This window comes from Dendrobates tinctorius, unplaced genomic scaffold (genome assembly GCF_039654945.1).
Source record: "Dendrobates tinctorius isolate UK_male_01 unplaced genomic scaffold, ASM3965494v1 ptg000326l, whole genome shotgun sequence".
In the NCBI taxonomy this organism is placed as follows: domain Eukaryota; kingdom Metazoa; phylum Chordata; class Amphibia; order Anura; family Dendrobatidae; genus Dendrobates; species Dendrobates tinctorius.
Window position 1 is genome coordinate 14,186,151 of NW_027361993.1, and position 25,739 is coordinate 14,211,889.

The 25,739-nt window shown below is 43.8% G+C and overlaps 1 protein-coding gene across 2 annotated transcripts in view; it reads left to right on the forward strand.

The window, feature by feature from the left end:
• The window catches only part of NPHP4 (nephrocystin 4), a 331,710-nt gene that overhangs the window by 282,825 nt on the left and 23,146 nt on the right, over positions 1-25,739 (forward strand). For both annotated transcript variants that reach the window (XM_073561791.1, XM_073561792.1), the window contains 3 exons: positions 4,745-4,830; positions 7,717-7,888; positions 22,386-22,565. In XM_073561791.1, coding sequence (XP_073417892.1) covers positions 4,745-4,830; positions 7,717-7,888; positions 22,386-22,565 — 438 coding nt within the window. The remainder of the gene's footprint in view (positions 1-4,744; positions 4,831-7,716; positions 7,889-22,385; positions 22,566-25,739) is intronic.

The following is a 25,739-nucleotide window of genomic DNA, read 5'->3' on the forward strand; positions in this document are numbered from 1 at the left end:
CACCAGGTGATAGGAAGACAACATACCATGTCGTAAACAGTGATCAACCAGTTGAGTTTTGACCCCATCTTAATATTTTCTCGAAGATAAGCAGTGCTCAATGAATCCACTGATCTACCATCACCCACCCGCATGGCGTGCCGATTGTTCCAAGCCAAGGAGATGACAGATATTTAAAGGCCTCTGGGGCATCGGAGGCAGCATGCCTTTCATGTGATTTGTTACTGTGTCGTAACACGGGTCAGAATGAATTCCGTTTTTGTCCATTTTTATGCCGCACTCCGAAGCTTTCTAGGATCAGCTCCTCTGATCATTTAGTCTTTTGTCTTCTGAGAACGGCGGCTGACGAGATCTATTGTGGCACCTGGAATAATTACAACATTTTATCTCCCAGCCTGCTCCTAATCTCCCAACTACACTTCCAATCAGCATCATAGTCAACCCGTGGACGGCAGCGCTAGCTGCTAGGCGGCTTCTTGTTTTATTGGCCGCAGATTGACCAGATTTCCAGCCGTCACATGTATTATGCAAAATATCAGCAAATGAGTTATTGTGTTGCCGCACGCAGAATGACACGGCATTACAACAATAACACGCAAACACCGAAACAGACATCAAGAGATACAAAAGAGTATTTACAGCCAGTCTTCCATCATACTGACACATCAGCGGGATGTAGTGCGCCGCCTGCTCATTCACCCCGCGCAGAGCTGCAATCTATGAGACCACGTCAAGTTGTTTTTCTTTATACCAGACCATTTTTTTTTACTTTTCTATTGTTGCATTCCAGGAGCCATAACTTTTTTTTTTCCTTATATATTTTTTTGGCGACATAGTTGTATGAGGGATTGTGTTTTGTTTTTTTGGTGATCACTTGTCATCATATTCTGAGAACCATAAGTTTTATAATTTTCTATCAGTGGAGCCTTATGAGGGCTTATTTATTGGGCTCAAGCTGTAGATTTATTGGTACTATTTTATGGTATATGCACATTTGAACACTTTTTATTACACTCTTTGGGAGGCAAAATGAACAAAAGAAAATTTGATTTTGAATTTATTTTATTCATTTTTTAAATACTATTCACTGTATGGTGAAATTGTCATGTTATCTCTCTTCTGTGGATCTGTACGATCACGCCAATACCACATTTATGTGGGTTTTTTTATGTTTTGCCACTTTTGCGCAATACAAACCCCTTTTTGTGTTTTTGGTCACCATATTTTGATTTTTTATTACATTTTTCTATAGACAGAGTTGTATGAGGGCTTTTTTTGCAAGGAAAGTTTTGTGTTATGGTACAGTTCGTTATGAACTCAGCGATACCAAGTATGGTATTTTTTTTTATTTTTATTAATAAAACTGGGATATGTATTTTCTTTTATATAATTTTTTTATGCGCAAATTTTTTTTATTTTCTTTTTTAGGGGATGTGCACACAATCAGTATTTGCATTAGAAAATCTGCTGCAAATACTGTAGTGTTGGCAGGAAAAATGCTGTGTAAAATGCTTTTTTTGCGTGCATTTTTTCACATTCAATGGGTGAAAATGATGCAAAAATGCTGAAAGAATTGACGTTCTGCGGATATGCAACCGCTTCAAGTCTGCAAGGATAAAATAAACAGCATAGGCAGGAGATTTCAGAAATGGAATTCACTTTGCTGTTACATTAAACTGCTGCATTTTTTTGCCTCAAAAACGCAACATTTGAACATACCCTTATAATACTTACCTGTCTTTTAAGGGTCTGGTCAATGGATAAACAGTCGCACTCAAAAATGAATTATTCTTGTACAAAAGTCTTTGAAGAAATTATGATTTTTTATTGATTTTTTTAAAAAGATTTTTCAATAAGTCAAAATAGTGAAACACCGCAAACAAAGGTCAAATTCCAGATGTGAGTATTTATATTGTTACGTTTCGACCTAAACCTAGGTCTTTCTCAAACCATACTGCAAGATAAAATATAAAGAATAATTACAACACTGAGCAGAGTGGAAAAAATAGCACAAAGAAAATAGCACATAAAACTGGAAACATAATGGACATGAATATATACAAAAATGGAAGAATTAACTTTTTGTGATTTATCCACGCTCAGTCAGCTAGAGTGCGTGTCTTTTCTTCTCCACTTATAAGGGTCTGGGGCATGGGATATTGATTGGACTGATAATACACTGAACAACCTATGCAGTTCATTGCATTATCTGTGTATGCCCATCAGACCCTGCCCCCGATGGGATCTTAGAGATTGCATTGCGGAGGTGCCAATGGGCTGACAAAGGGAGCGATCTCCTTTTATAAAATTCCTGCAGTCACTAATGACAGTGGTATGAGAGGGGTTATAGTCCTGGAATTAGAGATTTGTCCGGTTCCAGCACACGTAGCAGGAGCCGGGCAATATGTAGTATCCGGCTCCTGCTGCGTTTGGCACAGGAACAAGACCCGAGTCTGTGCCATCCCTCTAATGTAACACAAAATTACACTATATCAATCATCTATGGGATGCAGTGAATTTCTACCTTTTGTAGGTCAATAAATCCCTATTATTAAAAATTATACCTTTTATTCATACTATTAAAAGGAAACTTTGATATTCGGATCCAACAAATACTTATACATAAATCTATGTAGTGACCAAAAAATATCCAAATAATCCGTCACATAGAAAACAAGACTGAAAACAAGATCAGGTAGGGGGTTGTCCTAACATTTTCCCTCAATGGTGCACCCTAAAGATAAGCCCTGCCTGAACACAGAGGTTGGCACCCTAGATAAAACATGCACGCTATGGGGCCCCCACTCATCCTTGTCTGGCCATTGGGGACTTACCTTAGTGAGGTCTACTCAGAGTCAGCTAGGGTAAGACAGTGGTGAGCGGGTCCCCATAACTTGCGTGCTTAATCTAGGATTCCAACCTCTGCGGTCAGGCAGGGCTTATCTTTAGGGTGTATCATTGAGGGAAAATGTTGAGACACCCCCTGCCTGATCTTGTTTTCGGTCCTGTTTTCCATGTGACGTATCACTTAGATATTATTTGGTCACCACATAAGTATATGTATAAGTATTTGTTGGATAGGAATTACCAAATTCATTTCCTTTTTCTATAGTAGTATTAATAAAGGTATCATTTTTAATAATATGGATTTAATCACCTCGTTAGAACATCCTTCCACTGTAACTGTATGTCTCATTGGAGGAATCACCTGCATTCTGGATGTACAGAAACGTCATTTTATGGGAAAATGTTATAGGAGGCACTCCAGCAGTTCCTTTTTATTGCCCCTTCTCTTGGCCATCAGTAATATGTATACAGTGTGTTTATTAAAATATTGGCTGGTCCTCTCCTGCATGGTGTGACCACAATTGTGACCAACCGGATCGGTCACACAGCGCCCCTATGGACTGGAGGTCACTTTCTCAGTATAGGTGTCATGATCCAGGTTGGATTATGACAGGTAAGTGCACTAGTAACCTTTTTTTTCCTTCAAGCCTTTGGCTTTAAGGTAGTTTTGCCCCCGGTGGCCATTAGGGTCATTGCACTGTGGTGATTTCAGTTCTAGTTTTGCCCCCGGTGGCCGGTAGGGTCATTGCACTCTGGTTTCTTTAGTTTAGTGCACGTGATTATCACTAACAGGTGTAATTGCTCTGGTTTAACTATATAGGTGTGTCTTGTTCTCTCACTCACTGCTGGTGATATTTCTCATTTCCAACCAAGTCTGGTGGAGGAAGGAACTACAGAGAGGAGTTCCTTGCAGCTCAGGCAGAGCTCTGGTGTAGTAGCATCAGGTGGAAGCTGAATTCTGGTGGTGGACTCTGTTGCTGGGAGCAAGAGCAACAGAGCAAAGCTAAGTAGTGTTACCCCTATTTTGTAACTTTCCTTTTGTGTGTTTCAGTGCAGTGGTGGGATTAGTTTCTGCACCGTCCATTTCACTAGAAAGTGCTATGTGCAGAGCGAGCTAGGGTTTTTAGGTTCCTGATCGGCGCCTGGTGCGTAACCGGCCTAGGGATCGTTAGGAGTGTAGAGACACTGACTCAGGGGAGTGCAGGAGGTTTACACGTCCCCGTTCCCTATCGCAGGGCCCTCTATTGTATCAGTTTCCCTGGTGTTTCCCTTTATTATTTAAATTTGCCCTGCTGGAGGCGGTGTATCCAGTTATACATGTAATTCTGAAATTCGCCTGCTGGAGGCGGTGTATCCGGCTGCACGTTATATTATTTAAATTCGCCCTGCTGGAGTCGGTGTGTCCAGTCACACGTTGACCATCACAATAGGTTTCTGAGACTCAGAACAAAGCGTTCATAGACTTACATTGAAAAATTAAGTAACTTTTGTGAGACTGCAAGGAATCACCTTCCAAAAGCAGTCAGCGCTGGACACCCATGCTCTGTTGATCCTCTTCTCTCTCCCCGGTATCAATACTGTGGCGGCATCCCTCCTAATGATGCGCCTCTCTATTAGCAGACAATAGTTTACAGCTCCATCTTCTCGGGAGTGGGATTTTAATGGCAGAAAACTGCAGTGTATTACTGGAATGTAGACTGCGAAAGAGGGTCACGTGGCACGGCACTGCTGCTCAGCTTAATGCATTAAAAAGGGAAATCTTTGGGTAACAAAGCAAGAAAAGAGATACATTATTGTGACTTCTAGTTATTTGTACTGATTTGTAACATTAATCACCTCTACTTTTTGTAAGAGGGTCCATGGGATAATTCCTGTAATGTTCCTCTGCTTATTCTAGGGTCACGGAGAACCTCAAGATGTGTTCCTGAAAGTCGCTGGAGGACCAAGTCCACAGATTAAAAGATTCTTTGTTGTACTTTATATGTAAGTTACATTGTGTTCCAGTGCTATTTGTGATGTTTCCAGCACACTCCTATCACCTGCTATTTACATTGTTTTCATCTAAAAAAGCATCCAAAGCTTTTTATGAAACCATCAGGGGTTTCCATTGTGAACAGCACCTGATGTAGACTATTTCACAAATTAGTAGTTATTGTGCTAAAATTGTCTCCTCTGGAGATTGAACCGGTCTGTCTCCAGGTGAAGGGATTTCCCCCCTTTTTTTCTCATGTGATTGTTACATGAAACCGCTTTTAACCATACTCTATGTGTGGGTCACTTATGTACCAGTACAAGTTATTCTTCTCAAGACTAAATATATTTAATTATTTTAATATATTTGACACTTAAAGATCCTAAATGACCCTTATCAGTTGTGTGGCTTTTTCTACCACCAGGGCATCTTTTTTATGAACTGATGCACAGAATTAAACTGCATATTCCAGATGAGGTCACACTAATGCTTTGTAAAGTGGTAGTAATATGTCCCTATCTTGTGAGTTCATACCCCTTTTAATAGGTGACAATAGCCTCCTGGCTTTAGAAGCCGCTGATTGACACTGCACGCTGTTTTTTAGTCTGTGATCAACAAGTATTCCAATATCCTTCAATAAAAGTGACTCTCCTAGTTTTACTCCCCTTAGAACACATGATGCCCACATATTATTAGTGCCCAGGTGCATAACTTTATATTTCTCTATATTGAACTGTGTCTGCCAGGTGGATATCCAAACATAAGTAACAAACCCTCACCTTTAAGAAGTGTTAGGATCTTCAGCCTTTTCAAGTAACCAATCATCTTCCCATTCAGAGATCTTTAGATTATTGTATCCAAAAATAAAGTCTAAACATTGACTTTAGTATAGAACTTTTTCTGTTCTCTCAATGTAGCCGATAAGGAGAATGATGAGTGTTTTCATAGTTGTTCCCATGGCAGCAAACAGAGATAAGTAAATAGTAAATCAATTATAGTCATAGTATCCAACTTTTTTTTTTTTAGATTTCTCTGCTTTATTTGTGAAACATTAGAACCTTTTTTATTATTATTATTGCGGTATCTTTTGGTAGCCATGAAGTGAAATCTTACTCTCGCCTGTAATGGAGAGCCATCGGACCAGCCTTGTTTTGGGAATTGCCCACTGATTGATCCTTACAGCAGCTGCTCTGTATACATTCACTTTGCAGTTAATAAAGCTGCCAGGCTGAAGCCTGATGGAAGTAATGTGCTTTCTATCCTCTTGTTACCGCACAATCACATTTTATAGCTACACAAATTCTGCATCTAACACGTTTATAAAACAACCAATAAAACTGTCAGAGAGACCCTCGTTTTATAGTCCCACCAGTGTTGGTTGCAGAGATAAATGACCCGAATTATATCATTAATTGTTTAATTTCGATATTCCAGAAAAGTTATATACTTGATTGTTTATAAATCTCACTAGTATTGGTGTAATCATGAGAAAGCCGGTGTCCATACAAGGATGGTCTGGAGGGTCATATACAGAGAGTTATATTACTCACTTAATATTATCCTGAAATTTATTTTCATATTGTTGCCAATAGGGGGCAGTAATTATATTCTTGTGCATAGCGGGCAGTATTATAGTACTTATATTCTTGTACATAGGAGCAGTATTTTAGTAGTTATATTCTTGTACATAGAGACAGTATTATAGTAGTTATATTCTTGTACATAGGAGCAGTATTATAGTAGTTATATTCTTGTACATAGGAGCAGTATTATAGTAGTTATATTCTTGTACATAGGAGCAGTATTATAGTAGTTATATTCTTGTACATAGGAGCAGTATTATAGTAGTTATATTCTTGTATATAGGAGCAGTATTTTAGTAGTTATATTCTTGTACATAGAGACAGTATTATAGTAGTTATATTCTTGTACATTGGGTCAGTATTATAGTAGCTATATTCTTGTACATAGGAGGCAGTATTATAGTAGTTATATTCTTGTACATAGGGGGCAGTATTATAGTAGTTATATTCTTGTACATAGGGGCAGAATTATAGTAGTTATATTCTTGTACATAGGGGCAGTATTATAGTAGTAATATTCTTGTACATAGGGGCAGTATTATAGTAATTATATTCTTGTACAAAGGAGCAGTATTATAGTAGTAATATTCTTGTACATAGGAGCAGTATTATAGTAGTTATATTCTTGTATATAGGATCAGTATTATAGTAGTTATATTCCTGTACATAGGAGCAGTATTATAGTAGTTATATTATTGTACATAGGGGCAGTATTATAGTAGTTATATTCTTGTACATAGGAACAGTATTATAGTAGTTATATTCCTGTACACAGGAGCAGTATTATAGTAGTAATATTCTTGTACATAGGGGCAGTATTATAGTAGATATATTCTTGTACATAGGAGCAGTATTATAGTAATTATATTCTTGTACATAGGATCAGTATTATATTAGTTATATTCTTGTATATAGGATCAGTATTATAGTAGTTGTATTCTTGTACATAGGAGCAGTAGTATAGTAGTTATATTATTGTACATAGGGGCAGTATTATAGTAATTATATTCTTGTACATAGGGTATTATAGTAGTTATATTCTTGTACATAGGAACAGTATTCTAGTAGTTATATTCTTGTACATAGGGGCAGTATTATAGTAGTTATATTCTTGTACATGGAGGGCAGTATTATAGTAGTTATAATGTATGCAGAAGCAGTAATGAAGTAGCTATTTTCTTGTACCTATAGGGGCAGTCTTATAGTAGCTATATTTTAGTTATAGTCTACATCCAAGCAACTTGTGCTTACAGTTATCACATTTAAAAACACAATAGCAAACAATTAAGTTAAATGTATTTCACCGTTCTACAGCGATCGTTGGCTGGCTGCACCTATTCAGATCTGGCAGATCTATGTGCATTCCTTGAAAAGAGTCGATGTCAGTTGCATAACAGGTCAGCAGACCCAAATGTCCCTGGTCCTGAGAGGAACACAAGTGGTGCGGAAAGTGAAAGCCTACAGTTCCCACCCCCTAGAGCTAAAGGTGAGTTGTTAAAAGTTAATCATAGTATCTTCTACTTGTAGGGTGTGTATATATTACAATCGTTTTTTATTCCAGTGTACTAACAATAAATTAAGCAACTTTGCAAATTGCATTGAAAAACTTCTATTTGGCGCAGGCAGCTCCTTTGAAGATCTACAGTATGTGTTTGCATCATTACAGGCTACAAAAATAAATATGTGTGTAGTCTGAACATGCAATTGGGTGTTACTACCCTTTACCTACCACCTTATTGCTAAACTACAACTAGAAAAAGAGACAGATGGAAGAGAGTAAGACTGCATTAATACTGGCTGATCGTGGCTGTTTATCAGTTGTCAGTTGGCAACCTGTTAATACGATCATTCTATGCACGTACAGCAATGTTGTTCTCAGCACTTGTCCTGTTTACACAGGATGATGTGCTGCTGAGAATGATGATTTAAAAATAATTGCACTCAACAAAAGAACGTTTTTCTTGTTCGACGTGTGATTCACGGTCTTTTTAGAGAAAAAATTGGGAGCGAGCGTTCTTAGGAACACATTGCTACTAGAGTACACAGGGTTTGTGTGAATGTTGTAACCATGGAGACACAAGTTTGCGCAGGATAGAATATAAGCATTACAGTTTAGCTTTCATCTAAAAACAAACTTTTTGTTCTAGGTGCAATTTTCAGGGTTTCTAACTTGTGTGAATTCGGGAGCAACATTAAAAGTTTTTCTTCCTAATTCTGTATCTCTGAAAGGCAGAAAAGATGCAGTGGGAGATATAAAAATGAAAGTTCCAAGCCTGGTACTGTCACAGGAGCTTTTCATCTTGTTATCAACCCATTTACCAATCTGATCACATTTCTCCCCTGTTACTATCAAAGCTTTTCTTCATGTTATCACTCCTTTTACTAATCTAGCTGTATTTATCCCATTACATTTAAAGCTTTTTTCATGTTATCACCCCTGTGAAGACACGGGGTCAGAGGGTGCTCAAGTCCGCTAGCCGAATCCACATGGATCAGGGTACATACCACTGAACTCCCACTCTCCATTCCCGTGGGCACAACACTACTCAGACAACACAGGGTGAGGGTAAAACAGTGTGGCAATACTTTATAGAACCACCAACAAACAGCATATAGAACAGTCCCAGCAAATACTCAAGATGGTGCAAACTACAAAGTCTCACCCTTCCTCTGTCTCGCCAGAATTAGAGCTGCTTCCAGGACTCAATACCCCCGATCAGTGGCACCCCTCTTTTAGCGGCCCCCACAGAGAGGAGGTAATGACAAGCTTAGGAAGCTAACCGAGAGCAGTGAGGTATGTGACCAGAAGACCCGATTGTCCCAACCTGGATTCTTCAAGATTTCTTTGAGGGTTCAGTGATGGTCAGTGAAGCAGTTCACTGTTCTTCCAGCTGGGGCTGCTGTGGTCCCCTAAGCTGACATCCTGTAGAGTCTCTTGGAACAGAGGAAAAAGTCTCCTTATATAGTTTACAACTGTCCTTCAAGCCAGCTTGCAGAGGTCAAGAAAAAGATGTGAATAAGTTAACTCGCATTGTTTGTTTACAGTTGATCCTTCAATGTTTGCGAGTCAAGAAACTGAATGGCACTCTGCAATGTGTAATCAACATAGAGAGTTGGAAGGGACCTCCTCGGTCATCTTGTCCAGTCCCCTGCTCCATGCAGGCTTCACTAAACCATCTCAGACAGATGTCTGTCCAGTCTCTGTGTGAAGACATCTATTGAAGGAGAGCTCACCATCTCTCGTGACAGCCTGTTCCACTCATTGATCACCCTTCCTGTCAAAAAGTTTTTTCTAATATGTATTTTTTTCCTTTCAGTTCAGTTCAGTTTCTTTCCATTGCTTCTCATGTTTCCATGCGCAAATGAGAATAAGGATGTTACTTCTACACGGTGACATCCCTTCAGATATTTGTAGACAGCTTTTAAGTCGCCTCTTAGCCTTCTTTTTTTCAAGCTAAACATTTCCAGATCCTTCAACCGTTCCTCGTAGGACATATTTTTCAGTCCGCTTACCATCCTAATCGCTCTTTTCTGAACTTGCTCCAGTTTTTCAATGCCTTTTTAAAACGTAGTGTCCAGAACAGGACACAGTATTCCAGATGAGGCCTGACCAAGGAGGAGTAGAGGGGGATAATTACTTCATGTGATCTAGACTCTATGCATCTCTTAATACATCCTCTAACTGTGTTTGTCTTTTTCTCCTTCGTCTCATTGGGGGACACAGGTACTGTGGGTGTATGCTACCGCCATCTGGAGGCTGACACTAGGCAAACAACACAAGGTTAGCTCCTCCCCCGCCGTATACACCCTCGCCCTGATTGCGGGCGGAAGCCCGTTTTTTGCTTAGTGTCTATGGAGGCACACGTCTGGTCCTTTTTCTCCAGACTTTTTTTGTCCATGAAGATTAGACAGGGGCAACGGATCCTATTGAAAGGGTCCGATTTCCCAAAACCATCAACGGGCGAGCACGTGTGAGTGTCGTCTCCACATATCCTTTCCCGCGACGTGGGACAAATCTGGGCATTTTCCCCAGAACTTTTTTATTTTCTTTTCTTTATTTTTTTAAGAAAAAGAGACAGGGGCAACGGATCCTGTTGAAAGGGTCCGATTTCCCCAAACCAGCAACGGGCGAGCACGTGCGAGTGTCGTCTCCACGTATCCTTTCCCGCGACGTGGGACATGATGCCGGACCTAGCCCTGACCACCCATTGGTAGAGAAACTATGGGCTATTCAGAGGCACAAGACGGTCCGAGTGGCCCCCACTGCTCCACCAACGCAAGACGAAGGTGCTGCAAGGAGGCGGACGGTCCCTCTCCTTGGCTGAAGCTGGACGGAGTTAGGGTGCCTGCACCGTCCAGGATGCCCTCACCAGCCCCCGCTCCCTGGCCGCCCTAAAGGGCCTACATGGATCCTGTGTTCAGCGACTCAAGGTACGGGCATGCGGGGGGCTCCTGGGCAGCAGTGGCAGGCAGCAGCATGCGTCCCCCTAGGGCCGCGGCGCGCCGCGGCCGCCGCAGCATTTCACGGGGGAGAAAAATTTAGCCCCCGTTTTTTTTTGCCTCTGTTAGGCCGCGGCGCGCCATCGCCGTCGCCCCTGCGTCGCCGCGGAGCGGTGGACAGTAGCCGTCGGCGGGGGGGAAATTGAGCCCCCGGCTTTTTGCCGGTGTAGGCCGCGGCGGAAGTACCGCCCTCGGCGCGATGCGTCACTTCCGGTGGCCCGCCCCTTGGAGCGCTGGGCGGGCGCCGGATAAATCCATGCCCCGGCTTTAGTGCGGGGTAGGCCGCGACCAGGGAAGAGGTCGGCTTAGCCCACGGAGATACAGAAGGTCAGGCACGCAGTCGGGGGGCACAGGTCGGTAAGTGCAGGCTGTGGAGACCGCTAAAACAGCAAGGGGGCCTCTCCTCCCCCACCCCTCCTCTCCCATATAGAGAAAAAAAAAAAAAGCATTTTTTTGTTTGGATATATAAAACGCCTAGCAGGCTCAATATGGCCGGGAAAGGGAAGACGCACACTTTTCTCTACGCTGCATGCACTTTTTGTAAGGCCCCGTTTCCATGAGCGCAGAACGCCAAAGTGTGCGAGGCCTGCGACTCCAAACGCGCCCAGGAGCCTCCCTCGGTGACTCAATCCAGAGAAACGAATCCTCCGGATTGGGCGCTATCATTATCCCAGTTTATGGCTTCGCTTACAAAGGCGATTGAGTCCCTTCACGCCCCAAAGGGAGGCTCACTTGTCTGGGAAGGGTCCTTCACCTCACAGGAACCTCCGGCCTGCAGGGGCCGTTCCCATGCCAGACAGAAGCGAAGGAAACGAACCCATACGAGGTCTCCCGGCTTATCCGGTGCCTCGGCATCGGGTAGTTCAGCATCACGCTCCCTTTCACCAGCGAGCTGGAGCGGGCAGAGTTTGGATCGTGACTCAGACGAGCCACTTGATCTAGATACACCGGGATGCCGGGAGACAGTGGACAGCCTCATTGAAGCTGTCAATCAAACCCTGGGGATCGAAGATGATGCTACCTTGGCCGCGAGCCATAAGGTAGCCTTTAAGCGGGCCAAGCACCCGCATAGAGTATTTGGCACTCACCCAGAATTTGAGGATATAGTGCAGAGCCACAGAGAACGCCCAGACAAGCGCTTCTTGGGTCAGAAGCCTATAGAGGCAAGATACCCATTTGCCCCGGAACTCTGCAAGAAATGGGCAGAATCCCCAGTGGGGGACCCGCCAGTATCACGCCTGGCCTCGAAGTCCTTGTTGTCGGTGCCTAGCGGCTCGTCCATTAAGGACCCCATGGATCGGCTCATAGAGGGTTTGGCGCGATCAGTTTTTGAGGCATCAGGTTCGGCGCTCGCCCCTTCGTTCGCGGTGACGTGGGTAGCCAAGGCCATGATGTCATGGTCAGAGTCTTTGAATAACGCCTTGCAGGATAGAGGACTACCTGCGGAGGTGTCTGAGGTCGCAAGTCAGATTGCTATGGCTGGAGACTACTTAATTAATGCATCTTTGGATGCAGCTAATTGTGCAGCATTTGCGGCCGCTAACGCGATAGCCATTAGGAGAGCCCTCTGGTCGAGAACTTGGCAAGCCGATTCAATTTCCAAGAAGTTCTTGACTTCCTTGCCCTATCAGGGAGGCCACCTGTTCGGGGAGAAGTTGGATCGGCTCATCTCCGATGCGACAGGAGGGAAAAGTAGCTTCCTCCCGCAGCAAAAGGCGAAACAGCCTTTTCGTCAGGTCCCGACACGTTTTCGAGCTTTTCGCAACACCGGATGGATGGCAGCAGCCAGTTCGACCGGCCCACCTCGCTTCAACCAGGATAGGGAGCGACAGGTCTCATATAGACCTAGACCGGTGGGAAGGATGCGCGCTCGCCAGCCCAGGTCGAGAGGAGCCAGGACCCAGAGGCCCTCAGCCAAATGACTCGGAGCCTTTGGTAGGCGACAGCAGCAGGGTAGGGGGCCGCCTGCTCCTTTTTCGCCATATCTGGGCCGAGGTAGCACACGACTTATGGGTGGTAGAACTGGTGACTTCAGGGTACAAGATAGAGTTCATCAGGTACCCTCCAACACAGTTTTTTCCCTCCTGACTTCCCAAGGTGGAGTCTTGGGCGAAAGCACTGCTAGGGGCCATCGATTCACTCCTAGACAACGGAGTTATTGTTCCCGTACCAGAGCACGAAAAAGCTCAAGGTTTTTATTCCAATCTGTTCGCCGTCCCCAAAAAAGACGGGACGATCAGACCAGTTTTGGACCTGAAGCTCTTAAACAGGTTCATCAGAGTCAAACATTTCAGGATGGAATCTCTCCGTTCTGTTATAGCAGCCATGGAGCAGGGAGAGTACTTAGCCTCCATCGACATTCAGGATGCCTACCTGCACGTTCCCATTTTTCCTCCGCATCAAAAGTTTCTTCGGTTCGCCATCAATGGGCGACATTTTCAACTCGCAGCACTCCTATTCGGGATAGCCACTGCCCCCAGAGTGTTCACGAAGGTAATGGCAGTCGTGATGGCCGTCTTACACTCGAGGGGCATAGTCGTCTTGCCATATTTGGACGACCTCTTGGTGAAGGGTCCCTCGTTTCAGGCGTGCAAGGAGAATGTCAGCATTACACTGGATACACTCTCCCGCTTAGGTTGGTTGGTCAGCAGGAAGAAATCATCTCTGATCCCAGCTTGGAGGATTGTTTTTCTAGGAATGGTCTTCGATACCTCCCAAGGGTTGGTAAGTCTCCCTCAAAACAAGGCCCTAGCGCTCCGACAGGGAGTCCTGAAGCTCCAGCAGCCGGTCCCTCACACCATTCGGTTTGGGATGAGGATACTGGGGAAGATGGTGGCAGCAATGGAAGCAATTCCGTTTGCTCAATTTCATCTTCGACCCCTACAGCACGCTCTCTTGTCAGCCTGGGACAAGAATCCGTTCACCCTCGATCAGCGGTGCCGGCTATCCTCTCAGGTCAGGCAATCGCTGGAGTGGTGGACGACCAGATCCTCCCTTCTTCAGGGGAAGCCGTTTCCCCCAGACCACTGGCTAGTGGTCACGACCGACGCCAGTCTCCTTGGCTGGGGAGCGGTTTTTCGCCACCACACGGCACAAGGCCAGTGGTCGCAACAGGAAGTTCGTCTTCCGATAAACTTGTTGGAAACACGAGCGATCTGGCAGGCGCTGCAGCATTTCCAGTACCTCCTATTAGTACGGCCAATTCGGATACAGTCAGACAACGCCACAACTGTCGCTTACGGAAATCATCAGGGGATGACGTAAATCATCTGACATAAATCATCTGGTGCCAGCAATTCTGCTGGCACCAGACTGGCCCCGACGGGCGTGGTACGCAGATCTTGTGTGGCTGCTCACCGACGTCCCATGGCGACTACGAGAGCGCCCAGATCTACTGCACCAGGGACCGATCTTCCACCCGAACTCAGGGGCCCTGTGTTTGACGGCATGGCCGTTGAATCTTGGATTCTAACTCAAGCAGGTTTTGAGCGTGAGGTGGTCGCCACAATGGTTAGCGCCAGGAAACCGACCTCAGCGAGAATTTACCATCACACCTGGAAAATTTTCTTCACTTGGTGTCGAGAGCGGGGTCATTCGCCCCTGACGTTCTCTATTCCCAACATCTTGGCCTTTCTTCAATCAGGCCTAGACTCGGGGCTGGCCCCGAGCTCCCTTAGGAGACAGATATCGGCGCTGTCCGTCCTGTTCCAACGAAAGATTGCTTCTAATATGCAGGCTAAGACCTTCATCCAGGGAGTCTCTCATCTAGTACCCCCCCTATAAGGCGCCGATGGACACCTGGGATCTTAACCTGGTCCTGAGCGTTCTGCAGGAAGCGCCCTTCGAGCCGCTGAAGGATATTTCCTTATCGTTCCTCTCTTGGAAGGTGGTATTTTTGGTAGCCATTACCTCCATTAGGCGAGTTTCTGCGAGTTGGCGGCCCTATCTTGCCGAGCACCTTTTCTCGTTTTCCGCAAGGATAAGGTGGTGCTTAGACCAGCTCCCACCTTTCTTCCGAAGGTGGTGTCCACTTTTCACATCAATGAGGATATTGTCTTGCCTTCATTCTGTCCAGCATCGGTGCATCACGTAGAGAAAGCTCTTCACACCTTAGACCTGGTGAGAGCACTCAGGAGGTACGTGTCACAGATGGCACCTTTTCGCCAGACGGATACACTGTTCGTGCTCCCTGAGGGGCGCAGGAAGGGGCTCACGGCCTCAAAGGCGACCATAGCCAGATGGATCCGTTTAGCTATTCAGGAGGCCTATCATATCAGAGGTGCGTCAGTTCTAGCAGGGATCAAAGCGCATTCTACTCGGGCAATGGGCGCCTCTTCGGCGTTTCGGCATCAGGCCTCGGCGGAACAGGTATGCAAGGCAGCAACCTGGTCCAGCCTGCACACATTTACTAAACATTACAGTATCCATACTCAGGCTTCGGCGGATGCGAGCCTGGGTAGAAGGATACTCCAAGCAGCAGTGGCGCACCTTTGAACAAAAGAGGTGCATGCAGCTTGGATCGGTGAGTCAATCTCCCACCCAGGGACTGCTTTAGGACGTCCCACAGTACCCGTGTCCCCCAATGAGACGAAGGAGAAACATGGATTTTTGTGAGTACTCACCGTAAAATCCTTTTCTCCGAGACGCTCATTGGGGGACACAGCACCCACCCTGTCAGCCGGTTGGCTCATGTTTATTTAATTAATGTGCCTTTGTTTCTTAATATCAGGGTGGTCCCTTGCCAGACACATTGTTTACTGCATTAAGGCTGATTGTTGTTGTTCTCCTACTGCTTTTACACTAAACTGGCTTCCGCCCGCAATCAGGGCGAGGGTGTATATGGCGGGGGAGGAGCTAACCTTGTGTTGTTTGCCTAGTGTCAGCTTCCAGATGGCAGTAGCATACACCCACAGTACCTGTGTCCCCCAATGAGCGTCTCGGAGAAAAGGATTTTACGGTGAGTACTCACAAAAATCCATGTTTTGCTGCTGCATCACACTGTTGACTCGTGTGCAGTCTGTCATCTATTAGTATACCCAAATATTTTTCACACGTGCTGTTGCTTAGTTCTATTCCACCCATTCTATAGATGCAATTTTTGTTTTTCTTGCTCAGATGTAGAATCTTGCATTTCTCTCTGTAAAATACCATTCTATTAGTCGCTGCCCATTGGCCAAGCTTATCTAGATCCTTCTGAATCCTTTCTCTGTCTTCTCTAGTGTTAACTATCTCTCGTAGCTTTGCATTGTCTGCAAATTTGATTAGTTTACCTTCAGTTCCCTTGTCTAGATCATTTTTAAAAATGTTGAACAACACTGGGGCCAGGACAGAGCCTTGTAGTACCCCACTTGAAATACTTTATCAATTGGACGCGCAAACATTTATTACTACTCTTTGAGTACAATCACTGAGCCAGTTATGAATCCATACAGTGGGGCAAAAAAGTATTTAGTCAGTCAGCAATAGTGCAAGTTCCACCACTTAAAAAGATGAGAGGCGTCTGTAATTTACATCATAGGTAGACCTCAACTATGGGAGACAAACTGAGAAAAAAAAATCCAGAAAATCACATTCTGTTTTTTTTTCATTTTATTTGCATATTATGGTGGAAAATAAGTATTTGGTCAGAAACAAGCAATCAAGATTTCTGGCTCTCACAGACCTGTAACTTCTTCTTTAAGAGTCTCCTCTTTCCTCCACTCATTACCTGTAGTAATGGCACCTGTTTAAACTTGTTATCAGTATAAAAAGACACCTGTGCACACCCTCAAACAGTCTGACTCCAAACTCCACTATGGTGAAGACCAAAGAGCTGTCAAAGGACACCAGAAACAAAATTGTAGCCCTGCACCAGGCTGGGAAGACTGAATCTGCAATAGCCAACCAGCTTGGAGTGAAGAAATCAACTGTGGGAGCAATAATTAGAAAATGGAAGACATACAAGACCACTGATAATCTCCCTCGATCTGGTGCTCCACGCAAAATCCCACCCCGTGGGGTCAGAATGATCACAAGAACGGTGAGCAAAAATCCCAGAACCACGCGGGGGGACCTAGTGAATGAACTGCAGAGAGCTGGGACCAATGTAACAAGGCCTACCATAAGTAACACACTACGCCACCATGGACTCAGATCCTGCAGTGCCAGACGTGTCCCACTGCTTAAGCCTGTACATGTCCGGGCCCGTCTGAAGTTTGCTAGAGAGCATTTGGATGATCCAGAGGAGTTTTGGGAGAATGTCCTATGGTCTGATGAAACCAAACTGGAACTGTTTGGTAGAAACACAACTTGTCGTGTTTGGAGGAAAAAGAATACTGAGTTGCATCCATCAAACACCATACCTACTGTAAAGCATGGTGGTGGAAACATCATGCTTTGGGGCTGTTTCTCTGCAAAGGGGCCAGGATGACTGATCCGGGTACATGAAAGAATGAATGGGGCCATGTATCGTGAGATTTTGAGTGCAAACCTCCTTCCATCAGCAAGGGCATTGAAGATGAAACGTGGCTGGATCTTTCAACATGACAATGATCCAAAGCACACCGCCAGGGCAACGAAGGAGTGGCTTCGTAAGAAGCATTTCAAGGTCCTGGAGTGGCCTAGCCAGTCTCCAGATCTCAACCCTATAGAAAACCTTTGGAGGGAGTTGAAAGTCCGTGTTGCCAAGCGAAAAGCCAAAAACATCACTGCTCTAGAGGAGATCTGCATGGAGGAATGGGCCAACATACCAACAACAGTGTGTGGCAACCTTGTGAAGACTTACAGAAAACGTTTGACCTCTGTCATTGCCAACAAAGGATATATCACAAAGTATTGAGATGAAATTTTGTTTCTGACCAAATACTTATTTTCCACCATAATATGCAAATAAAATGAAAAAAAAAACAGACAATGTGATTTTTCTGGATTTTTTTTTTCTCAGTTTGTCTCCCATAGTTGAGGTCTACCTATGATGTAAATTACAGACGCCTCTCATCTTTTTAAGTGGTGGAACTTGCACTATTGCTGACTGACTAAATACTTTTTTGCCCCACTGTATATCAGCAAACATCATTGTTGAGTGATCCTGCATCCCTTTTTTGCAAAGATAACAGTACAATAAACTGCAGGAGCTGATATAGGAAGTAAATAACCATTCGTCCATTTGCAAATATCAGTTCAACCTACAAGAGTCAATAATTCAGACAAGTAGTGGGCCTGCTGAATTTACATCTGCCATAATTGAAGGGAACCTGTCACCACTTTTCTGCTGTTTCAGCTAAAATTATAATTTTATTCAGTGTCAGCTATGCATTCCCTAAATAGTTATGTAACCCCCTGACTCCCCATGTATCACCCATAAAAACCTTTTTTATTTCTCCCACAATGTATGCTAATAGGGTCTGTCTGTTCCGATGGGCATGGCTTCGGTTCACTCACTCCACCCATCTTCTCTGCTGCTGTACACAGTTCTTGACGTGAATAACTCAGATCTCTGTGAGATATCGTGCCTGCGCAGTCAAACTGTTTCTCGCACGTGCGCAGTATGCTTTGCCCAAGTGCGGGCAAAGGTGAAAAGCAGAAGTGCACATGCAGGAGCTTTTCTTTATGTTAACATCCCCTTTACTAATCCAATCACATTTATCCCCTGTGATGTGATGATGTAAAGAGAAATGATGTATATGAACTATACACAATGTGAACTTTCCACTCTGGTAGGTGTTGTATGTCTCAGGCTGTTCAGGTCAGACTTTTAGCCACAAAACAGACATTGATGCAAAATTACATGAATTTGAAATTTGATTGTAAAGCGCTGGATGGCATATTCATAATCTGCCCGATGTCGTCTTCCAGAAATATATACCATATGTATGGGGAATTTTTTAAAAAAATTTCTAAAGTACAACAATTGTCCTAAAATAAAGGGGATAATGAGAACCTTTCAGAAACATGCTATAACACGCCGTCTGCTTTACACAAAAGGGCTTTAGATCTTACATTTATCTTGACCGATGCCCGAGATTGTGATGGCCATGCTAGACATATGCAGTCAGTTCTTTTGGAAATCAAGAATTGGAAATGTTTCTTGTAGGTACGGTATCTTTCACTTTGCATCAGAAGCGGCTCCAGAGGGGTCCGAAATACCACTGATCTCTGTCTTTTCTACTTACACTGCGTGCAGAATTATTTGGCAAGTTGTATTTGAGAGGATTCTTTTTATTATTGAACAACAACTATGTTCTCAATCAACCCAAAAGACTCATAAATATCAAAGCTTAATATTTTTGGAAGTTGGAGTGTTTTTTTTTCAGATTTGGCTATCTTAGGAGGATATCTGTTTTTTCAGGTAACTATTACTGTGCAGAATTATTAGGCAACTTAATAAAAACCAAATATATACCCATCTCACTTGTTTATTTTCACCAGGTAAACCAATATAACAACACAAAATTTAGAAATAAACATTTCTGACATTCAAAAACAAAACAAAAAAGTCAGCGACCAATATAGCCACCTTTCTTTACGATGACACTCAAAAGCCTTCCATCCATAGATTCTTTCAGTTGCTTGATCTGTTTACGATCAACATTGCGTGCAGCAGCCACCACAGCCTCCCAGACACTGATCCGGGAGGTGTACTGTTTTCCCTCCCTGTAGATCTCACATTTTGAGGGACCACAGGTTCTCTATGGGGTTCAGATCAGGTGAACAAGGGGGCCATGTCATTATTTTTTCTTCTTTTAGACCTTTACTGGCCAGCCACGCGGTGGAGTATTTGGATGCATGTGATACAGCATTGTCCTGCATGAAAATCATGTTTTTCTTGAACGATACTGACTTCTTCCTGTACCACTGCTTGAAGAAGGTGTCTACCAGAAACTGGCAGTAGGTCTGGGAGTTGAGCTTCACTCCATCCTCAACCCGAAAAGGTCCCACAAGTTCATCTTTGATGATACAAGCCCATACCAGTACCATGCCGCCACCTTGCTGGCGTCTAAGTCGGAGTGGAGCTCACTGCCCTTTACTGATCCAGCCTTGGGCTCATCCATCTGGCCCATCAAGAGTCACTCTCATTTCATCAGTCCATAAAACCTTAGAAAAATCAGTCTTAAGATATTTCTTGGCCCAGTCTTAACATTTTATCTTATGTTTCTTGTTGAAAGGTGGTCAATTTTCAGACTTCCTTACCTTGGCCATGTCCCTGAGTGTGGCACACCTTGTGCTTTTTGATACTTCAGTAACATTGCAGCTCTGAAATATGGCAAAACTGGTGGCAAATGGCATCTTGGCAGCTTCACGCTTGATTTTCCTCAATTCATGGGCAGTTATTTTGCGCCTTTTTTTATCAACATGCTTCTTGCGACCCTGTTGGCTATTTGCCATGAAACGCTTGATTGTTCGGTGATCACGCTTCAAAAGTTTGGCAATTTCAAGACTGCTGCATCCCTCTGCAAGACATCTCACAATTTTTGACTTTTCAGAGTCCGTCAAATCTTTCTTCTGACCCATTTTGCCAAAAGAAAGGAAGTTGCCTAATAATTAACCACACCTTATATAGGGTGTTGATGTCATTAGACCACACCCCTCCTCATTACAGATATGCAAATCACCTGATTTACATAACTGGCAGCTGGCTTTCAAGCCTATACAGCTTGCAGTAGGACAACATATATAAAAAGGATGATGTGATCAAAATACTCATTTGCCTAATAATTCTGCACACAGTGGTAAATACCATGTTTGTTCGGCCGAGCCAAATGTTGATAGGGTTCGTTGGGGCGGATGACTGTTGACCAGTGACTTCCTAATGTCTACAGGCAGTTTAGGACAGAGCTTTTATTTTACCTGCAGGCTGTAGATCAGTCAACACTGCTGTTTTAATCATTACGCCCGGCCACCTCATTCCGTATCCTGCTTTGTTTGCTTCGGTTGCCTCGTAATTTAATTTAATTGCATCTCTAGATTAGGAGGCATGCCGCTGATTGACATTCATTTCAGCCCAGCGAGACGTAATACCAGGTCTCTACAGTACAGATGAAAATAGCCGTCAAAGACGATACAACATCTGTGCTTGTGTTAGGCAGCACTAATATTATTGAAGAATTATTATTAAGATTAGTTTGGATTTTTTTTACTTTTCTTTATTATGTTTATGTTGATACTTTTTCAGTGTTATTTTTTTTTTCTATAACCCGTGTGATCATCACATTACCAGCCATGATGGTAATAACGACAAGCAGAGATCTGGAGAACATTGAAAAATGTAGGCTCTTGATCGGCCTCAAAGAAGCCTAAAGTGATTTTGATTTCTTGACTTTAAGAGTTAGTGCCATCTTTGGGTTAGGCAGCAGTATATAGCATTGTGTCCAATTCCCTTCTTGTCTGAATGGCGGCGAGGCTGCCGCCTACTGTGCAGGGTAAATGTAGTCTAGCACCTTCTTATTGATTATGGGAGCCATCCTGCCGCTCTCTGTACAGCAGGTGGCCAGGAGGCGCTGCTTAAAAGTTGCTTTAACTGGTTTTTATAACTTGTTTTATCTGTGTTTTTAGTGCTGGAAATCTCAGAACCTATGCTCAACAACATTTCCTTGCTCTGACCTTTACGGTCTTTTCACAGTGACTTGGTGTGAATTTCATATCGGCAACCATATGCTGCCTGACTTACTGAAGTGGATGGCGATTTAAAGGAAATCTATCACTAGGTTTTCCCAATATGAAGTACGGCCAGTACATTACAGTATTCTAGTAAGCTGTATGCAAGTCTCCAACCCCCTCTGCATAGCACCAAAAATACCTTTTATTATCCCCCCTTACGGCTCAATACGATGGGCGTCACTGGTCTTGCTTCAGCACCTTCTCTCTCGTCGCAATCACCGACTTCCTGCGCCCACTCCATGTTGATGTCTCATCCTATATCATCCACACAGTGTCCCCCAAGCGCGCTCCTGCCCCGGCTTACATCGCTCTTCTCTGCCAAAGGTAGAGCAAAGTCAAGTAAAGTGCATGCGCCGGTTTCACTTCCGATCCATCGGCGCTCCTTGGTCTTTCCCAGCACACGTGAATTACAGTTCTTTGCTCTTCTATCAGCAGACTACTGTATAATGTCCTTCATGCCTCTACTTTTTCTGTCTACACATTACCAAGGAAAAAAAAGCAAGAATCACTTTGTGTTCACAGCATATAAGAGAAAGCATAGCAGCTAGTCTCCATCCACTAGCTAAGAGTCAATTGCAAATTCGAGATAAAACCTACAGAGGGGAAAACTAGGTAAATACAAGATAGAAGTCATATAATGGGCAAAAATGGTTTTATTCCTCATCTATATACACACAGAACAGCTTATTCTGAAAAGTTGCTTGGAAGCGTGGTTTCCCTTTAACATTCTGTAGTCTATAGACCTCTATGAAGTTATGAAACATGTCAGATTTCATGGCACTGTTGATCATAATGGACATTACAACCTATACACGAAGCTTATTACTGATCCTCTTTATTATGTGTAGGTTGACCCGGAAAGCGTGTTTGTACTTCCTCCAAATGGAATCCAAGATCTGCACATTGCGGTGCGCCCCCTAAAGGCCGGCAGCAAATTTGTCTATGTTAATTTGGTTGATGTTGATCAGCATCAGCTCGTTTCATCGTGGCTGGTGTGTGTGGTAAGCCGGAACCCAGTCATATCCAAGGTAAGATGTAAAAAAAAAAACCTCATGCTATTGTATTACTATGATGTTCTTTATACTTTTTAGTAGTGATGAGCACATGTGCGCGGATAAGTTATCAGAGCATTCTCGGGTGCTAACCAAGTGTCTCCGGCATTCTTGAATATTATGCAGCTGCATGTCTTGCAGCTGTTGGGCAATCCCTAGAACATATTATTCGAGCACACCGAAGACACTCGGTTAGCACCCGAGCATGCCGATATAACACCTTATCTCGCGCGGTCACTCATCACTACTCTTTAGACCTTTCTGACTTGTAATCAGGCCATCATCAGTCTCAGATGCTCATTCTGAATTTCTGGCATTTTCTATTCCATCTTCACCCCTTCCAAACACCATGTCTTATTCAGCTGAGCCAGGATCGCTGTCCCTTTTTAGTGGGATTGGCGAAAGACCTAATGAGTGGGACCTCCAATGGTGCAGCGTTAGAGGTTGGATTAAAGACATAAAATATCTTAGTTTTCATTGTCCCCGATTCCTTGGTCTTGCTGTAGACTGGCTACTCTCAGTGGTTTCCAGAAGACACCTGTATTCCTATCCTATTTGGAGTTTGCTCATCAATCGGAGTTTGAGTGTTTATGGAGGAATCAATAAAAAATAGCTGTCAAGTCTTTTTCCTGGAGCTATTTCACGTGTATGGCCATCATAATGTGGGTGCAGCAGTCACGTAGTGAGGCTTCAGTGCTGCCGCAGAGTAGAGTAGAAATGTGTAGGAGATCGGGCAGCTTGACTGTGGGATTGATAGACTGTAGTGAGAATTACAGTACTTATTTTATTTTACTTATTTTGAGATTTAAAAAAAAATTATTACCCACTTGACAACCCATTTCGGGAGAGGGTCATGTCAGCAATGAGCTTGTTGGGGGCTTCATTAGAAGAGGGAGCAATGATGGGCCGATGCTACGTCAGCATCACAGATCGCTTTATTTCAGCTCTCTCTATATGTCAATGTATGTTTTTATAATGTATAGTGGTGTTTGAGCTTTTTCTAAGTCCAAGTTTACTTTCTTTGGGGGGGTGATAGAGTTAAGGAAATAACATTGTTCATTTAGGATTTCTTCATGTCTCATCCTTTATTCCCCCATCCCTTATTGGAATTGTTATATCTAAGCATGCAAGTTTATTGGGGTAGTCCAGTCTAAGACTAATACATTTTTTCTGCTGTGTGATCCCAAATAACACAACCCCAGTTGTATGATGTGACTGCTGGATATGTCGAATGACATTCTGATAGGTGGGTAAGTATGGATGTATTGCTCCCTTTTGACTTGATTGGTATTTGGTAAGTCAAGCCAATTCTAGATTAAAGATCAAAATATGTTTGCTTTTCATCTAAGGAATGTGGAATCGGGTGAAAAGTATAACAAACACTGTGGTGTGCCTAATGCAGAACCTGGGGGGATGGACCACATAGGGACACCAGAGGCAGTCCTTTTGTCAAGCTCCACCCCTTCAGATCAGGAGCTAGGGATAACACAGCGTATCAGTCATCCCTGTAGGGTCCCTTTAAGTTATAGTCTGTTCCATGCCATCACACGTTATTTGGATAAAGTATCTCAACTAAAAGTGTATTCGATTTAACAAGTGAAGTGTGCTGATAATATAACCCCCTTCACAATTAAGTATAAGATGATGTACATGGCTGCTTGGCGGCAGAGCGACATTTCTAATTTACTGGCACATAATTGTCTATGAAATTATAGTGCATCAGTGACCTATCTCCAGTCTGAAATAAATCACCTCGAGCTCCATCCATCATGAAGATTTAATTCCATCTTTACTAGCCTCTTATGGATTGCACTACAAAGTTGCAGAAGTTGTTAACATAAACTTGTTCACTTGTTCTTCGCGGCTCTTTCATTTTCATTCGCATAATCAGACTTTGTTCCTATTATTATTATTATTATTATTTATTGTTATAGCACCATTTATTCCATGGCGCTTTACATGTGAGGAGGGGTATACATAATAAAAACAAGTACAATAATGTTAAACAATACAAGTCATAACTGGTACAGGAGGAGAGAGGACCCTGCCTGCGAAGGCTCACAATCTACAAGGGATGGGTGAGAATACAGTAGGCGTGGGTACAGCTGGTCGTGCAGCGGTTTGGTTGATCGGTGGTTACTGCAGGTTATAGGCTTGTCGGAAGAGGTGGGTCTTCAGGCTCTTTTTGAAGGTTTCGATGGTAGGTGAGAGTCTGATATGTTGTGGTAGAGAGTTCCAGAGTAGGGGTGATGCGCGAGAGAAATCTTGTATGCGATTGTGGGAAGAGGAGATAAGAGGGGAGTAGAGAAGGAGATCTTGTGATGATCAGAGGTTGCGTGCAGGAAAGTACCGGGAGACGAGGTCACAGATGTATGGAGGACACAGGTTGTGGATGGCTTTGTATGTCATGGTTAGGGTTTTGTACTGGAGTCTCTGGGCAATGGGGAGCCAGTGAAGGGATTGACAGAGGGGAGAAGCTGGGGAATAGCGGGGGGACAGGTGGATTAGTCGGGCAGCAGAGTTTAGAATAGATTGGAGGGGTGCGAGAGTGTTCGAGGGGTGGCCACAGAGCAGGAGTTTGCAGTAGTCAAGGCGAGAGATAATGAGGGCATGGACTTTTGCAGATTTTTGGTTGAGGAATGAACGGATTTGTGAAATATTTTTGAGTTGAAGTCGGCAGGAAGTGGAAAGGGCTTGGGTATGTGGTTTGAAGGAGAGATCAGCAGCAAGGATTACCCCGAGGCAGCGAGCTTGTGGGACTGGGGAGAGTGGGCAGCCATTTACTTTAATGGATAGGTTCGTTGGGGGGGTCACGTGAGATGGGGGAAAGATGATGAATTCTGTTTTGTCCATGTTAAGTTTCAAAAATCTAGCGGAGAAGAAGGATGAAACAGTGGACAGACATTGAGGGATTCTGGTTAGTAGGGAGGTGATATCTGGTCCAGAGATGTATATCTGTGTGTTGTCAGCATAGAGATGATACTGAAAGCCATGAGATTCTATGAGCTGTCCTAGGCCAAGGGTGTAAATGGAGAAGAGCAGGGGTCCTAGTACTGAACCTTGTGGGACTCCAACAGATAGGGGGCGAGGTGAGGAGGGGGTGTGTGAATGGGAGACGCTGAATGTCCGGTCTGTTAGGTATGATGAGAT